Genomic DNA, 15993 nt, shown 5'->3' with positions numbered 1-15993 from the left:
TTGTAGTCGATCCAGGCTGTGCACAGGTTGGTGTGTCGCATTCTGCAGTCTTGGGCGACTGTTCTGTCTACCAGGAGTTGGTGTTTGGCTCCTCTGGTATCCTTACCAATGCCCTTCTGTGCTTCGCTCATGTATTGACTCATGTGCCCACTTATCTTAGCTGCGATGATGCCTGACATGAGCTTCCATGTTGTGGAGAGACAGGTTATTGGCCGGTAGTTGGATGGGACTGTACCCTTTGAGGGATCCTTAATTATCAGGATCGTTCGCCCTTCGGTTAGCCATTCAGGGTGAGTCCCATCCCTTAGCAGCTGGATATATATATATGTATACATGTGTATACATGTGTACATGTGTGTGTATATATATATATATATATATATATATATATATATATATATATATATATATATATATATATATATATATATATATATATATATATATACACATGTTTATTTAGTATATTGGTGTAATAGTTGTTTTAATAATAGTAATAGTTGTTTTAATATTAAAACAACATATAGGCATTGAAGTTAAAATTAGACAATAGTTTTTAAAATTTGTAATAATTTAGTGTAGCTTTTGGTTCCACTTGAACATTAGTTTCTGTACCACTTATTTTTTCCACATCATGGCTGCAGTTTATTATCATTTGCTGGCCAACGGACCTCTTAGGATTCAATAAACCATACAGCATAATGTATAATGCTGGTTTTAGGAGCCAGTAAATGGAATTTAGATCTTTCCACGGGTTCATTAAAAGCAGCTCATGCATATAACTATCACTATGCATTTTTTATTTATTTTTTTCCAGAAACAATTCTTTTTTCCTCTGTGGATGAAGTGAGAATTTGTGTCTCTCTGTGATCTCATATAGTGGAGTAAGTACCTGTGTCCATCAGCACAACTTCCACCAGAATAAAGAAGAACTAATTATTTCAGTGGTCACATCCTGAAGTTTGCTCACCGTTTTTTAGAAGATTTGAATTTGCAGGCTTTAATAGTGTTTTAATGATGTGTCAGTGGCTGATTGCTAAACACAGAGGTGATTAAACCTGCCAAAACATTTGGCTCCAGTCACCACTTGGACTTTAGGTTAAATGTGAGTCAGCTTTTCATGTTACTTAAATGGAGATTGTTAAGGGGCATTCCTCTCTCTGGCATAATTATAAACTGAATGCACTAATTCCATTTCTAGGCTGAATTTAGTGACGCAGGTTGATTTCATCAGCGCTGATGTGCGTCGGTGCGCTCGTTGGTCTGAGCCCCAGGGCTTTATCCAGGCCTAATAGGCCAGATCAGCCTGTGAATCTGTCACCTGTCCTCTTAGATGATGGCCCCGCTTGAGAACTAATCTCACTCAGAACCTTGGGAAACGAGGAAATAAGCGTGGAGTAAGCTAGCTGCGCTAACAAGATTTGGGAAAGCTGGTGGTGAGTGTAGGTCACATGCCCTGTTTCCCTCCACGGTTTCCAGATGCCAAGACTTCCTGTCGGGCCAATCAGGTTCGCTGCTTACCTCCTGGACGGGCAGTTGAAAGAGACAGCGTGGCGGCTCTGGGCTGAGGCTGGGTTCAGCCCAGAGCCGCCACGCTGTCCCCCCCTCAGATTCATCAGTTCCTCTCTGAGCTCCCACCAGCCGGTAGCTCTCCCCATCAGCTTTACTCTTTAATGTCTGCATCAGCATGAAACTATGCTTCCCCCCAGTTCTCACCTCATTTTCCTCTTTTTTTAATCAGTAATTATCTAATCATTGTTTAAATTGATTTTATTTATTAGGTTTTACCCTGAAATCTGTATCAGAATGGAACAAACAAACAAGTTTAGGTTCGGCTGAGGAGCGTTTGGTCATGAGCGTCAGGTTCCTTCTGTCATCTTCACAGGAACATGAAGTTAGACTTCCAGTTACATTAATGTCAACCTGCTAGTGGCTACACGATAATTAGCGGACTCCCATCACTTCCGCACAGTTTGCCTAATTCTTCCTTCCTAATCCAAAGAGAGCTCGTGAGATTCGTTGGCTTTTCTTATGTGTGACTGCAAATTGTAAATAGCAAGGATGAATTTAAATGAGTGAATTCAGCGTGTGCCTTTGGTTTTACTCAGAGATCCGGCTCTAACCTGCAGGGCACAATCTGTTACCTTGTGACTGTACAGCAGGAAATTGATTTGTGTAGCTGTTTGATGTTCATCCATGAAATTAAAAGCCAGAAACCCAATTTCACGAATGAAACGAGGCGACATTTATACTTTTATAATTTTATTTTTCTATCACCTGAAAGTGTTTTTGAGTTTTTTTGCAACCAAATCACCTCCATGTCTGTGTTAGCACTAAACCCTCGACCATTCACAAGTGTTGTCTTGCTTGAGTAACTGTGGCTGCTTCCTGATTAATCCACCTTCCTTGACAGCAATTATTCCGTGTTGACATCAAACTAAAAAGCTTTTAGTGAAGAAGGATGAGATGAAAAAAAAAACTTGAAGAATCGGTTTCTGTCATTTGCCATTTACTCTTAAAAACAATGAATTGACGGAAGTGTAAGAACAGACAAAAGACCACTCACATCCTTCCCTTGATGTTGAAACAAAGGTAAAGCCTGTTTCTGACTTGAAACAGGCTTTACATGAAACATTTCCTGACCTCATTAACATTCTCCTCCATGTCAAGTATAAATTACCCCTAAACTCTAAAACTTAATCACATTAGTTTTATCACTGAATTTGACACAGATTTGAGATGGTTCAGCTGATTTAAGCCACACACATTACTCTGCTTGTATTTTTCACATACTGCACAAAATCATGACTGACTTTTACTTTAAGTTATTAAAAGTTTATTTTATTTAATTAATTAATTATTAAAATTTTTATTTTTTATTATCTATGATATTATTATTACATTTTATTAAATCCAGATGTTTGCTCCTGGAGTTAAAGCTGTCCAAGTGCCGTTTAAAACTCTTTTAGTTTGACTTTTAATAATGGTATAAGTTTGTCTGGATGCTTCGTAGTGTTAATTGGCAGCACCTAAGTCATCACACAAAAGTGAGTTCATCTTATGGAGATGACCTATAATAAAAAGCAGCGATCTTTAAAACGTTGCACTAAAGCTCGGGCCCCTTCGGAGGCGCCAGAGGGGGCGTCACCAGAGCCCTACAATGTGTGGACGCGGCCCTGCTGTGGAGGGGCTGGTCGCTGCCCCCTCCTCACCTGGCTCAGGGAGCAGCCCCCAGCTCCGCGCCCATCCACGCACCACTTAGGAGCCAAGTGGACGGACGGACGGATGCACGCAGCCCGTGGCGCGTAGACGTGTGCGCCGTGAGTTTCCGACTCATGGAGGAGTTAGCCAGAGAGAGCATCAGCCTGCTGGCCTCGGCCTCGGCCAAGCCGCCGTTGGACGTGGCCTCGGGGCCGAGGCTCGGCTCCGTCGGGGCCATCTTCATCATGCTGAAATCCGCCCTGGGCGCCGGGCTCCTCAACTTCCCCTGGGCCTTCGAGAGAGCGGGGGGCGTGCACAGCGCAGTCACCGTGGAGCTGGTGAGCACCTTTTGAAATATGAACCCACGGTTCGAACGAGGTTTGGCAAAGATCGCATAGATGAAATAGAAGGAGCTTTTTGTGTGTGGTGAAAGGAAGTTTCTTATTTACATATTGGTCCAGTGAGATGCTGATCGCCTGTATCAGGTGTGTCTCTTAGCAGCAGCTGATTGAGGTGCTGCCACTTTTCCAGCTTTAGATAAACGGCCCAGTATCCAGTAACTAGGTACTAACCTTCTATTGACCTGATGTGGTCATGTGCACTGCTCCTCAGATCACTGTCACTGCTGACACTAGTGATTAGTGAGCTTTATTATGCAACAGGTCTGACAGACTTTCCTTTTATAAAAAGCCAGACTGTGTAATAGGTCTCTGGTTCAAAAGAGGTGCAAACATGAATCAGAAGAATTGATGTTCTGATTATGGGCAGTCACAGTAAATACCTGTCTAGGCACTGCATGTACATTTACAGTCTAATTGAATAGCGAGTGCTCCGGAGTGTTTTAGCCGCAGTGTCATTTGCATAATTGTTGTCGTTCAAGGACTAATCCCAGACTTTGACCTTATCGCTGTTCAGCAGGGATCTATGAAGCTGGCGTTCGTCTCCACTACAGCGGTTCTCTCCTCGCCTGGTGTGGGCTGTGTAGCTGCTTCTCTTTCACATCCATCAAACATTTTCCACACTGGCTGACAGTTTTTGTCATCATACTGTAGTGGAGAGGCTATAGATGTACCTCATATTGCTACGAATCATCTAACAAAAACACAGGGCGACTACTAACAACAGGGTTCTTAAGGGTGCTTGAAAGCCTTGAAAATACTTGAATTTTAATGGTGTGTTTTCAAGGTCCTAAAAGTACTTGAATTTCAGATGAAGTACTTGAAGGTGCTTGAAATTTAGTTGTTATTTAACAACAACTAACTATCTGACTAAATAGTTTGGCTTTTGGAAGAAGGAATAAAAATAGCTGGGGAGCCTAAAATTCAAACTGCTCTACATGAGCCTTGCTTTTTCCTCCCCTCCACCAAAGTCCAAAAGTCCACACCAAAGTGTGTTAGAGATGATTGCTTAAAGATGCCGGGAGGTTGCCGTTTTAATATACACTGTCTGGTACATGACAAGTTCAAGTCATGAATAGAGGCTCATTGTTGTACTTTTCTGGTGCTCTTTTTAGTTGCTGATTTTGGCTGATTTTTGTCAAAAATGTTTCTTTTTAGATGAACCTTTAAATCCAGTGTCTTTATACTGGATTTATGGTATACATTTTGTATACACCCTCCTGGCAAAAATTCCATGCACATACAGAAAAAAATTGATGTACAATGATTTTATAGCATTCTAGCTATAAAATCATCATACATCAATTTTCTTTTTTGCTTTTGTTGATGTTGCTTTGAAATAATGATTTAAACAACTTCTGACCTGCACGAAACTACCAAGCATTTAATAATTTTCTGGATTTTTCCCTAAATGCCAAATTTCAACTAGTATTCCTTATTTTTTTGCAAAAAAACCCCCACAAAAACTCAATAACTTTGTAAACTAAAAAGTAGGAGGATGGGGTTTTGGTGGTGATTAGCATCTTGGATATGTCAAAAATTAACAACAAAATTGATTTGATTGCATTGGTATTTAGTATTTGGTATGTAGTGCTAAATACTTCCTCTGGAGACCTTTGTGTCCAAAAATGCCCCATAGTTTTTTAATTTCTCTGCCATCACACTATGAAACTATTAATTCTGTAATGTCAGGATTTTATCATGAGAAAAAGTAGTGACATTTGACATTTTGACTGTATTTCACCAGATTCAGCTTCTTTCTTGTTGTAGGCTGATGCATGAAATTCCTATATTTGTTTGACAGTCTTAAACAGGTGAGACTTTTTAAAAGCTAAGCTGTCTTATCCATTTGCTATTTTAAAACACATCTTTAGCTGTTTAAGCACATTATCTTATTAAATTACATTTAAAATTTGAAAAGTAGTGACATTTGACAATTTGATTGTATTTTCTTTATACCTATAAATATGTATTTAACCAAACTGCATGATCCTGGAAAAGTTTGAAGATGGACCTTGGAAGTGCTAGAAAAGTGCTTGAATTTGACCTTTCAAAAGGTGTAGGAAGCCTGTAACAATATGATCTCCTCTTTTTCTTCATTTCAGTTTATTTTTGTTGTATTCAAGCGAAATGATCTGAGACGATAAGAGCAGCACAATATGTGGAGTGTCGCTTTTTAATATTTTATCCCCATACGGACGACTTTGTTGTTAGGTTTCTTTCTCGCTTTGTCATTTTTCACAATCTCAAAGCACTTTTCATTAAATAAACTTTATAGCCACTAAATAACACCCGTCCAGCCAACCATTTAGAAATTGGATTAGTGATTGATGAGTAATCAAACTGGACGCACACTTTTAAAAGAAGTAGAAGTGAATTTAAAAGAAAACATTTCTTTTTGCGCTCAAGCAAAATAACTGTTCATGGTTCAAATCTGGTGTTTAGACTGTTAGCTTCTATGATCTGTGTGCAAGGATTTGACCTAAATTTCAGTTTCTTCTACTCATTCCCGATCTGTATCTGAGCTCCACTCCTTCACCTTTATCCACCCAGATCTCCTTGGTGTTCCTGATTAGCGGTCTGATCATCCTGGGCTACGCCTCCTCCATCAGTGGCCAGTGCACCTACCAGGCGGTGGTGAAGCACGTGTGCGGGCCGGCCATTGGTCAGCTGTGTGAGATCTGCTTTGTCTTCAACCTTTTCATGATTGCTGTGGCCTTTCTGGTCATAGTGGACGACCAGCTGGAGAAGTGTGAGTAATAGGAGAAAAAGCAGTAATGGAATCAAGTAACACGTTGAAAAAGTTAAAAAGTAAATAAAAAGTGTTGTGACTATCTGTTGTGAGTGCCGCCCTTTTCTATTTCAGAGCATACACCAAGCTTCTGGTCTCTTCTGCTTAGATTATTGCATTAGTTTGTATAGTTGATGCTTTGGGTCCTTTTTCTTGGTGTTTCCATTTCATTCTGTGTGTTTTTGTGTATTTCAGTGCGCGGCTCCCTGTACGAGCTGGTGACTGGTTTGTCTGAGGTAGAGATGCCGTATCATTTCTACACTGACCAGCGGTTCGGCCTGGTGCTGCTCTGCACGCTCCTCATCCTGCCACTGTCCATCCCCAAAGAGATCAGCATTCAGAAATACATCAGGTCAAATGTCCTGAGTTACATGTGCACACAGTATTTTGCAGGTTGCTACCAATATACTGAAAACAAACATTTTTCCACACAAAACAAAGTACAACTGGGTTAATTTAAAATGGGCTATTACTACTACACAGCCATTCATCTTCTGATCTGAAACTAAACACAGCATAAAATTAGCGATAAGAATAGAATTCAATTAAGTAAGTGAACACAGACGGGAGGGGTGAACCAGTAACTGGACACAGATTGAATGGTTGGACCAGTACAGTAACTGAACACAGATGGGGTGGTTGGTCCATTAACTGGACACAGACACAGTGGTTGGACCAGTAACTGGACACAGATTGGACGGTTGGACCAGTACAATAACTGAACACAGACGGGGCGGTTGGACCGGTAACTGAATGCAGGAAACACATACTGTACTGTAGGTCTGAGTCTGAAGATGCCTGTAGATAAAGCAGGTCAGCATGAGATGAGTTGAGAGGAGAAGTGGATGGGCTTTAAGGCAGACAGGCAGGCATAACAAAATAAGAGCATGAGAAATTTGTCTGCTAAGTGTCTGAAACGTGTTCTGTGTCTGTGACCTCTCACAGCGTTCTGGGGACTCTGGCGGCGTCCTACCTGACTGTAGCCATCCTCATCAGATATCACACCATGCCCCCTGTCCGAATGGCGGCCACCTCATCCTACAGCACTGGGTGTGTGTGTGTGTGTGTGTGTGTGTTTAAAATTATCTAACCCTGTTTTAAAAAAAAACTTTGCAAACCACTCTGTTTTCTGTAAATTGTAGTAAGTTTGGAGTGAAGCCTCGAACCCCTGCTCCTCTTCGCTGACTAGCTGTACCTCGTTTACTCTTGTCACCCGCTTGCCTATGATTGACAGTTGAACTCTATGGCAAAGTGTGTGTAAATGCCACGGCATTATCGTGCTTCCCTAAGAATAGCTTGGCTCTCCTCTTTCTTGTGGCATTTGTGAATCTCACAAAGTGACTCCCCTCGTGTGTCTCCTTCCGTCGCTGTGTAGGATCGGCTCCTGGGCCTCCACCTTCAGCGTCATCCCCACCATCTGCTTCGGTTTCCAGGTGAGAGCACCACATTGACATGTGCGTCCTCTGGACACTTAGCCAACACGTGTTTTATATTTTGTGTGCATTAATTGCATCATAATTCAGTTTGGCATGTCACATTAAAACGGCCATTATTTCAGGATAGTCCAGCAGTAAAAACCTGCAACAACAAAGATTTTAGTTTCTCATCAGTGCATGCATCATCAGTAAAAAAAAGTCACAGATCATCTGCAAAACGCTGCAAAGACACAATAAAATACATTTACTATAGATTAATATTCTGCATACCAGCTAGTATTAACATGTACCCTGCAGGTTAATGTTAAAGTAAACTCAGACATATGCTGAAGTTCATAAATGTCTTTTGTACAGTGTGTGTTTCATTTTTGTATATGTGACAGACAAACCAAGACCTGTGGTTGTTTGCACAGGCTGGACTATTATTTTCATTTTATTAAATGACAACACAGTTTAAAACACAATGTCTCAAACTGAACCTTATCATTATTATGTATTATGTTACCATTGGTATTGTTAACACAAACACAATCAAAGTGAAACATTCACTCACATCAGTGTAACATTAACACGGTTCATATCAGTAAACCTAAACTCTACGTCATTATACTTTAAATCTACACTGATGCAGCACAGAGTCAGTCGGCCTATATTTCTGGTCTCCAGCTCATACATGATGCGCTCGTCAGTCTTCTCATCTCAGCGTGGGAGCTATTAGGTGTTTCCCAAAATGTCAAACTGCTCCTTTAATTGACACTTGCTGCAGCCTTCAGCCATGGGCTGCACTGAGAAAGGTCGTTGCAGTTTGGGGTCAACTTGAACTTAATCTGAAGTTCATCTCTCTGTTGTGAGGATGTGTTTTCTTATGCTGGATGATTTGGATCTTACTGGGAATCTGTTATGAAAAACTGTCGCAGGAAATCATTTTATGCCAAGACAAACGTCTGTTGTACTTTTTTGCCAGGGAAATGTATTTTTTGGTCCTTCTTTGGTGCTACTGCTGGGTATTAAGCCCATTCAGCATCCTCCATCATCTTTTGGATCTCCCAGGTTTTTCTCAGCAGAGTGCATTTAAGTGTAATGTAAAGGTCAGCAGACTGGGCGGCCTGGGGCCACTATTCTCCACAGGAGCTCAGCAGAGTGAGCTTTTCATATTTAATAGCAGGGTAGAGTATGGGATAAAGATCATTCTGTCAGTCTAAGGCTGGATAGACTGATGTCTAACTACCTGAGTTGCCAAGGTAACCCACCAAGGACAGGCAGGATCTAATAAAAGGAAACTGTGCAAGGATTGATGCACAAACACACACACTCAGACACGCTCCCTCAGGGTGAGTGATTGAAGTGCGAAAGGTTGAAAAATGAGCTGATGAGCTGCCGAGAAGAGCGGAGGGGACGGCAGAAAAGGAGGTTTTAAACAGGAACTGTGGCAGCTGGGATCAGGAGTCCTACCCTGACACCTGCGATGGTTTGACACGTCCCATGGCGTCACTCACGCCTGATAGCCTCCATTGAATTCCTTATTTCATCTCTGGCTCTCTATCTGGCACAGAATGTGTGTGTCCTGGTTAGACGGACCCTTTAGCCGCTGCGGCTCTGTCCTTTGTCATGTCTTGTATTGACTCCAGGTGAACGGTTCTTTAGATGACAGTAACCAGGCTCTTTATTCCTCAGTGCCACGAGGCCTCCATCGCCATCTACAGCAGCATGGAGAACCAGCGACTCCCTCACTGGGCCTTCATCTCTGGGGTCTCTATGATCTTCTGCCTCATCATCTACTCCCTCACAGGTCAGACAAGTTTCTGGTGCGAACACTGCAGTCACACAACTGCCACACATAACCCCGTGTCTTTGCCGTTGCAGGGATTTATGGGTATCTCACGTTTGGAAAAGACGTCAAGGCCGACATTCTGATGTCGTACTCCAGCGACGACCTTCTGATGGTCATCGCCAGGCTGCTGTTCGGAGTCTCCATCATCACCATCTACCCCATCACCCTGCTGCTGGGCAGGTCCGGCCTTCAGCATTTCATGTTTATGTTGCTTCAGTTCATGTGAATGGACCAACAATCACACACGCGCATCACCTGCCCTCAGATCGGTGATCCAGGACCCCCTGCTGAGCTGGAGGCGGCGGCGTCACGGCACGGTGACGGCAGCGTTCGAGCGCCGCAGCCGCTACGCGCTGACGGTGCTGTGGATCACAGCCACGCTGTTCACTGCTGTCTTCGTGCCCGACATCAGCAAAGTCATCAGCATGGTCGGAGGGATCAGCGCCTTCTTTATCTTTATTTTCCCAGGTTATTTTCTTGTTACAGATTCACACTCTGTCCAATGAGTCGCCGTCCATAAGCTCCGTGTTTGTGTTTGAACAGGACTGTGCCTGATGTTTGCCATGCAGTCGGAGCCGGTCGCCTTGAAGACCAGGTGAGAACATGTTCATTTAAATGGTAATAGAAAGTAAACACACATCTGAGCCATGATCCAACGCAGCACTGAAGACACAGAGCGAGTGCTGCTGCTGTAGTTACTGGGTTTCCTTAGACGAATCCCTCTTTACTCAAACGTCTCCTTTCTTTACTGACAAAACAGATTTTGCAAATGAAAACGTTTTTCATGACCTTTGTTTTTTTTCTGCCCTCAAGACAAAGTCTTTACTTTAAGGTCGACATGTTATTTCTTATTATATATTCTTCCTTTATTCTTTTATTATATTCCATCACTCTTACACATCATCTGTACACACAAAGTCAATTAATGCAAAAAGTGCGTGTGCAGATCAGCGTGACCTTTACTGTGTACAGTTATTAACATTCATGACGCCTTGAGGTTGAACTGCAGTTCATATTGCTAAAAAAAGCTTTTATTACTCAACTTTAACTATTCCTTCTTTATACTACTAGACTCTAATGAACAACTCAGCTCTCTAAGTTTGACCGTTCTCTTTAAGGGGGGCGGGAATACTTTAGTACCACATTCTTGTTTTCCAGTAGCTTATTCTGTTATTTCTCTTCAAAAAGCGGGGTGAACCTGCTGGCAGCACTGAGGGCATCTCTGCTGTCAGCATGGTTCATCCTCTGCCGTCATTTATCCCTTGGTTTTTAATGTCGTCGTTTTGTTTTGAGTCTCATATCTCATATGTATGTATCATATTAGTATTTGTTTACTCCACCTGTTCGTCTCCAGGGTCGTCCTCACAGTATGGGGAGGGCTGACCCTGCTCTGCGGAGCATTCATCTTCGGCCAGAGCAGCACCATCGCTGTCATGCAGCTCCTCGGACACATCTGACGGCGAGACTTCCCTGGCTGGTTGCGTTCAGACCTTATGGAAACCGGCAACATCCGACTTCAATAGACTCAGATAATAATACTCCCAAATAATGCCGATTATGTCTTTCACTGCTCTTATATTGTCACATATGTCAGTGCACATCACTATTCAACATGAATGTATTCAGAAAACATTTACATAGAGTCTGTAGGTGAGCTTTAACCTGAGCAGGGTTACTTTCGTGAGGACTATATATGTCAATATATGCAGTAGTGTAACCTAACACAAGATAATGCTGTAGTCACATATGTTTGTTAGCAGCAGAAAATGTGATGGGCAGGCCAAATCCACAGGGTTTGGTCCCATTGGTTTCCTCTGTACGGACTGACACTGCAGAGCCACAGAGGCTGAACAAGGAGAATCATTTGTGTTCATGAATTCCCATACTGTGTAAATGTGTGATGCTTCATCTATTTTCTTTGGGTTTCATTTTGATCACTGAGTTGAAGCTTAACCTTGTTGTGATGCTCGGTCCGGCTGCTACTTGTGCGAGGACCGGGCTCCAGAACACTTTAAGGAACAGTTTTGGGAACAATTTACAAGAAGCTTATGATGCTGAATATAGATTATGGAAGATAAAAGCTGTGACATGTCCTGTGAGGAGGGCGTGTCAGTGAAAAGGAAACAAATTAAATAGGTTTTATATGAATGCTTTGTTAAATGTGCATTTATTGAGTTAGTGCCAGTTATAAAAGCACCAGAAATGACCTGGTGCTTCGAATAAATCAAGCATCAAAATAAGGTTTTACCTGATTGGTGTGGATTAAAAGAGATGAATTTAGGGTTTCTACAAATATAGTGTTGGACGAATAATGTGCTGCCAAAACGTCAAACCTGAAGTGTGTAATTACACTGAAAAAGAATGAGGCGAGGCGGAAGGCACTGTTTGACTTAACTCTGGTTAAGTAATAGAGCCGTTAATGTGCAGTGTCACAAAACCAAAACCACCCAACACAGCTGTCAGTTGAATACTTTTATTGAATTGCATCACTCTACATCATATTTTCAACAAGATATTCTTGAAAGACCAAACGTAACACTTGCATCCCTGCAATAAGTCTCTACACTTAAGAAGAGAAAGCTATTGTACTGAAACATACATTAAGAATAATTATTTCATTAACCATTACCATAAAAGTGAATGTTTACCATATGGATGCCATTTTTTTTCTAGTCATATGTTTTAATATAATAGATTTCAGTCTCTGTTTGCTTCATAGGAATACTAGAAAAGAAAGAAGGTAAGAAATGCACAAAACCCATTGAAGAGTAGCCTGGTCTAATACTACAGCAAAGAAGTTACTGGACATTCAGTTGACATGCACTCGGCTGAAGGATAGAAAAAACACAACCATAGAAGGGGGAGAGTTATTGCCTCCATGTGGGTCAATTTGGCAAAGTCCTGATTGGCTAAGTTTCACGTGAGCGCGTGTTTTGAAGTGGCACCATCATCACACAGTTTGTCCTGTTTCTCAGTGAAGTAAGGCTTCTGTCGCTACGTTTTAATGGCGTAACTCTTTCGTTTTATGCGCTGCAGAGTCGGAGGGTAGAAAAAAAGAACAGCTCGCACAGTCGGAGGGACGTTCAGGAATGTATCAACAGGAAAACAGTGTTGGCATCTGTGACGGGTCACTCGCTACAGTACCCCAACCGAGGGCCCGCAGTTCAGGAGAGGAGCCTTCGACTAGAATGTAGGCTGCATTGGGGGCTGTTGAGTACTGTAAACCTATGGCTCTCAGTATAGTAAAGTCACTGACATGTAAACATCGAACCATGCAATATGGCTTTAGAAGTCTATTCAGAAGCTCCTTGTCAGTTTTTAATGGAGGATTAAAGGTGCTGCAGAGTTAAACAAAACCGGGACCCGCTCCTAAAAGCACTGCTCCGTCAGTACGAGCACAGAGAACCTGCTTATGGGTTCATGGAGATCTTTACAGGATATGCTATAACAGATAGGTCCATGCAGTCCTGCCCTGTTTAATGCTCTCTAGGAGACGGTGGTGGTAAAGTTGGGCGCCCATTTGACTCGTGTATTAGGAACTGGAGCCTCACTCGCTGGGGACAGACAGTGAGGCGGATGGAATGACGACACCTCTAAAAGGAAAGAGTAACTCTAATATACTGTCACCAAGTCACAATACCCCCCCCCCCTTTTTTACATTGTGCTTTCTGACTGAGAGTCTGATTGTTTGTCCCAGGATGAAGCGTTGGACCAAACAGATGCAGACGTGGAGCTGATCGGTGTCCAGCATGTCCGTCAGAATGTGAAGCATCACAGCATTTTTACTGTTTGACATGCAGTGGGTGCGGGTTTCACATCATACTGGGTGGAATGGAGAGAGGGTCGCCGACGATGACAGAGAGGGACCTAAGACTGTGCCTTCATTAAACGTTATCATCATATGCTCATCAGAATGTTTTAATGAAAGCTATGCCTACGTTTGGAACTGATGCAGCTGATCAGAGCCAACCTGCTCCTGATCCTGCAGTGATCAGACTGTGGAGGATTCTGTTATTGGGATAAAGATCTGTCCTGTCAGTCCTTCAGTACAGTCAGTAACAGAAATATTGCTCACCTAATGCGCCCAGTGTAGAAACACCTGACGTGGCCTGTGAAACCGCCTTCCAATGCAACACTGCTGCTGCGTGGTGTGATGCCACCAGCTCAGCATGTGGTGATGTTTAAGGCTTTATATCGACTGTCATTCCAATGGGCATCGTTGGTTTCTGACGCTAGGATTCAGATCAAACAAACAGTAAAGAGAAGCTGCAGCGTCTATTAAGCTACTGTCACCTCCACTAAGGAAAGAATTGCACCATAGCACTAAAAGATGATAATAAATACAAATATAATCAGATTAGAACATTTTCTGTATGTACAGTCTCTACTAGAGTTACAAACTATTAGCTACCTATCGCCAATTCAGACATGGAAAACATGAACGGAAGGCAAAACTGAAACGAAGTCACAATTTATCCTTCGACAGCAAAACAATCTGTTGATTTCTCTGTGAACCCAAAGCTACGTGAAGAAACAGAAATGTGTTTATCTCAGCAGATTTACACTGAACCAGAGCTTTCTGTGCTGTTTGTTGTGTTGGAGAAGGAACCAAATCTTTGAAACGACTCAACTGTGTTTAATGAAGTCATTCATTTGAAAGATGACAGATATGTTGTGTGATCCTCAGCTTCAGCCTGAATAATTAAACTATAATGTACCACTTGAACCTGTGCGACTGTGAAGTGTCTGGGTTTCAAACATTCAACCTTTTACACATTTTTGCCAATGTTACTTGCTTCCATTGGTTTCATAGTTTTCCCCATATATATATATATATTTTGATATGATATATTTGTAAAATCCGTGCAACGGCTGATTTTAACAGACAGATCAGCCTCTTCATTGTTCTGAGGGCGAATGTGAAATTAGCAGCTGCTGTTAAGTAACAGTAACATCTGTTAAGTGACATATTCCCTTTTTCTCCAAATCAGCGGGTGCTACATGAAAAACTCAATCCTGGGGTCCTTGCTACATGACAGACTCCAATGAGAAATGACCCCAAACCTTGAGTCAAACTAATAAACTGAATGTGAATGCGTTTTTTGGAATCTCACTTTGTTTTTTGAACTCGTCACTGCAGTCGACACCGTTTCTCTGCACCGTGTAAACATGTACTGACTAAAAGAGGGGGGGGGGGGGGACGGAGGAAGAGAAGGGAGTCCAGGAGTCTTGATGTGTAGTTTTAGTGTCTTCATGCTCAGTCCCTGTTCACGCTGCACCAGGCGGCTGCAGAGCGAGAGAGAGAGAGAGAGAGAGAGAGAGAGAGAGAGAGAGAGAGAGAGAGAGAGAGAGAGAGAGAGAGAGAGAGAGAGAGAGAGAGAGAGAGAGAGAGAGAGAGAGAGAGAGAAAGGAGAACGAGTTTAGAGATGGGAAACAAACAACAAACAGAGACACGCAAGGGGCTGAGAGGAAACAGATTGAAGGGAGATGAGGGTGGAAGATGATCGACAAAGAGGGGGAGACAGAGTGTGGGGGAGAAAGGGAGGCGGAGGGAGGAGTGAAGACATGGCCGCGTGCCAGGCATCACCTGACGCTCGGCGCCTCGGACGTGGACACGTTCCAGTGTCAGTCCGTTTAAATGGAGCCTGCTTTAGGGGTTGAGAAGCCCTGAGCAACAGCTACGCCCGAGTCACAAACAATAATCAGTTTCTGAGGATTAGCTCAGCTCGCTGCTTGCACATCATTGCATCATTTTCTTATTTTGTGTTAATTACAAATAAATCATTTTTTATTTTTCTATTTCCTGCTTTAAAGTTGGATTTCTTATCAATTATTTGCAACAGCTCTGAACACTGGTTATTTCTTTATTGAAGCGTTTTAGCAAACGTTTTCTCGTTCAGCTTTAGATTTAGACTACAGCCAGATTTAAAAGGAAACAGCCTCTCCAACGCTATGGTGCATAGGAACACAATCCTTTGTCACATCCAGCTGGTTTGTGACTGATATGAGGAGTGAGTCAGTGCCATGTTGTCTCCACTGTGACCTACAGTAACTGTGTCTGTGTGGACCCATCGTCTTTGTGGTATTAGTTAGGGTCATAATGACTCACTGTATGTAGACCAATAGAACATATGTATTTCATTCTTAAGCGTAACGATGAATTTCTTCTCTCAGTACGATCCTACACATATATTCCTTCTGTGGACACTACAAAAAATATTATTACAAATATTTTTTATATAATAATCTCATGTTAAACTGTCTTTGCCTTAGGTCAAAATTAAAATGCTATTAAAACAAGAGAAATCGCTACAATTCTACAATTGTACAACCAGC

The 15993-nt window shown here is 42.2% G+C and overlaps 2 protein-coding genes across 4 annotated transcripts in view; one reads left to right on the top strand and one right to left on the bottom strand.

Annotated features, from left to right (window-relative positions):
- Positions 1-3099: 3099 nt before the first annotated feature.
- On the top strand, positions 3100-12675 carry slc38a8a (solute carrier family 38 member 8a). 2 transcript variants are annotated; one of them, XM_055509578.1, is made up of 10 exons: positions 3100-3539; positions 6153-6351; positions 6586-6742; positions 7336-7440; positions 7766-7823; positions 9501-9615; positions 9690-9837; positions 9923-10085; positions 10201-10252; positions 11012-11106. In XM_055509578.1, the coding sequence occupies exons 1-9, from the start codon at positions 3336-3338 to the stop codon at positions 10210-10212; spliced, it is 1161 nt and encodes a 386-aa protein (XP_055365553.1). In that variant the 5' UTR covers positions 3100-3335; the 3' UTR covers positions 10213-10252; positions 11012-11106. The 2 variants fall into 2 exon arrangements, with proteins under 2 accessions (XP_055365553.1, XP_029008678.1); XM_029152845.3 differs by having other exon boundaries at positions 3101-3539; positions 9923-10125; positions 11012-12675.
- Positions 12117-15993, bottom strand: part of necab2 (N-terminal EF-hand calcium binding protein 2) — a 72758-nt gene continuing 68881 nt past the window's right edge. For both annotated transcript variants that reach the window (XM_029152848.3, XM_029152847.2), the window contains one exon: positions 12117-14943. In XM_029152848.3, the coding sequence (XP_029008681.1) occupies positions 14915-14943 (29 nt within the window). In that variant the 3' untranslated portion in view covers positions 12117-14914. The remainder of the gene's footprint in view (positions 14944-15993) is intronic.

This window comes from Betta splendens, chromosome 6, assembly GCF_900634795.4.
Source record: "Betta splendens chromosome 6, fBetSpl5.4, whole genome shotgun sequence".
NCBI lineage: Eukaryota > Metazoa > Chordata > Actinopteri > Anabantiformes > Osphronemidae > Betta > Betta splendens.
The sequence above is the reverse complement of the archived record's forward strand: the minus strand, read 5'-3'. Positions and strand labels throughout refer to the sequence as shown.

Bases quoted from the DNA above. Each gene is read 5' to 3' on its own strand.
- slc38a8a (XM_029152845.3), top strand. From the start codon at position 3,336: ATGGAGGAGTTAGCCAGAGAGAGCATCAGCCTGCTGGCCTCGGCCTCG. The intron at 9,838-9,922 runs GTCCGGCCTTCA...ACCTGCCCTCAG, and splicing joins ATCACCCTGCTGCTGGGCAG to ATCGGTGATCCAGGACCCCC. The intron at 10,126-10,200 runs GTTATTTTCTTG...GTGTTTGAACAG, and splicing joins CTTTATCTTTATTTTCCCAG to GACTGTGCCTGATGTTTGCC.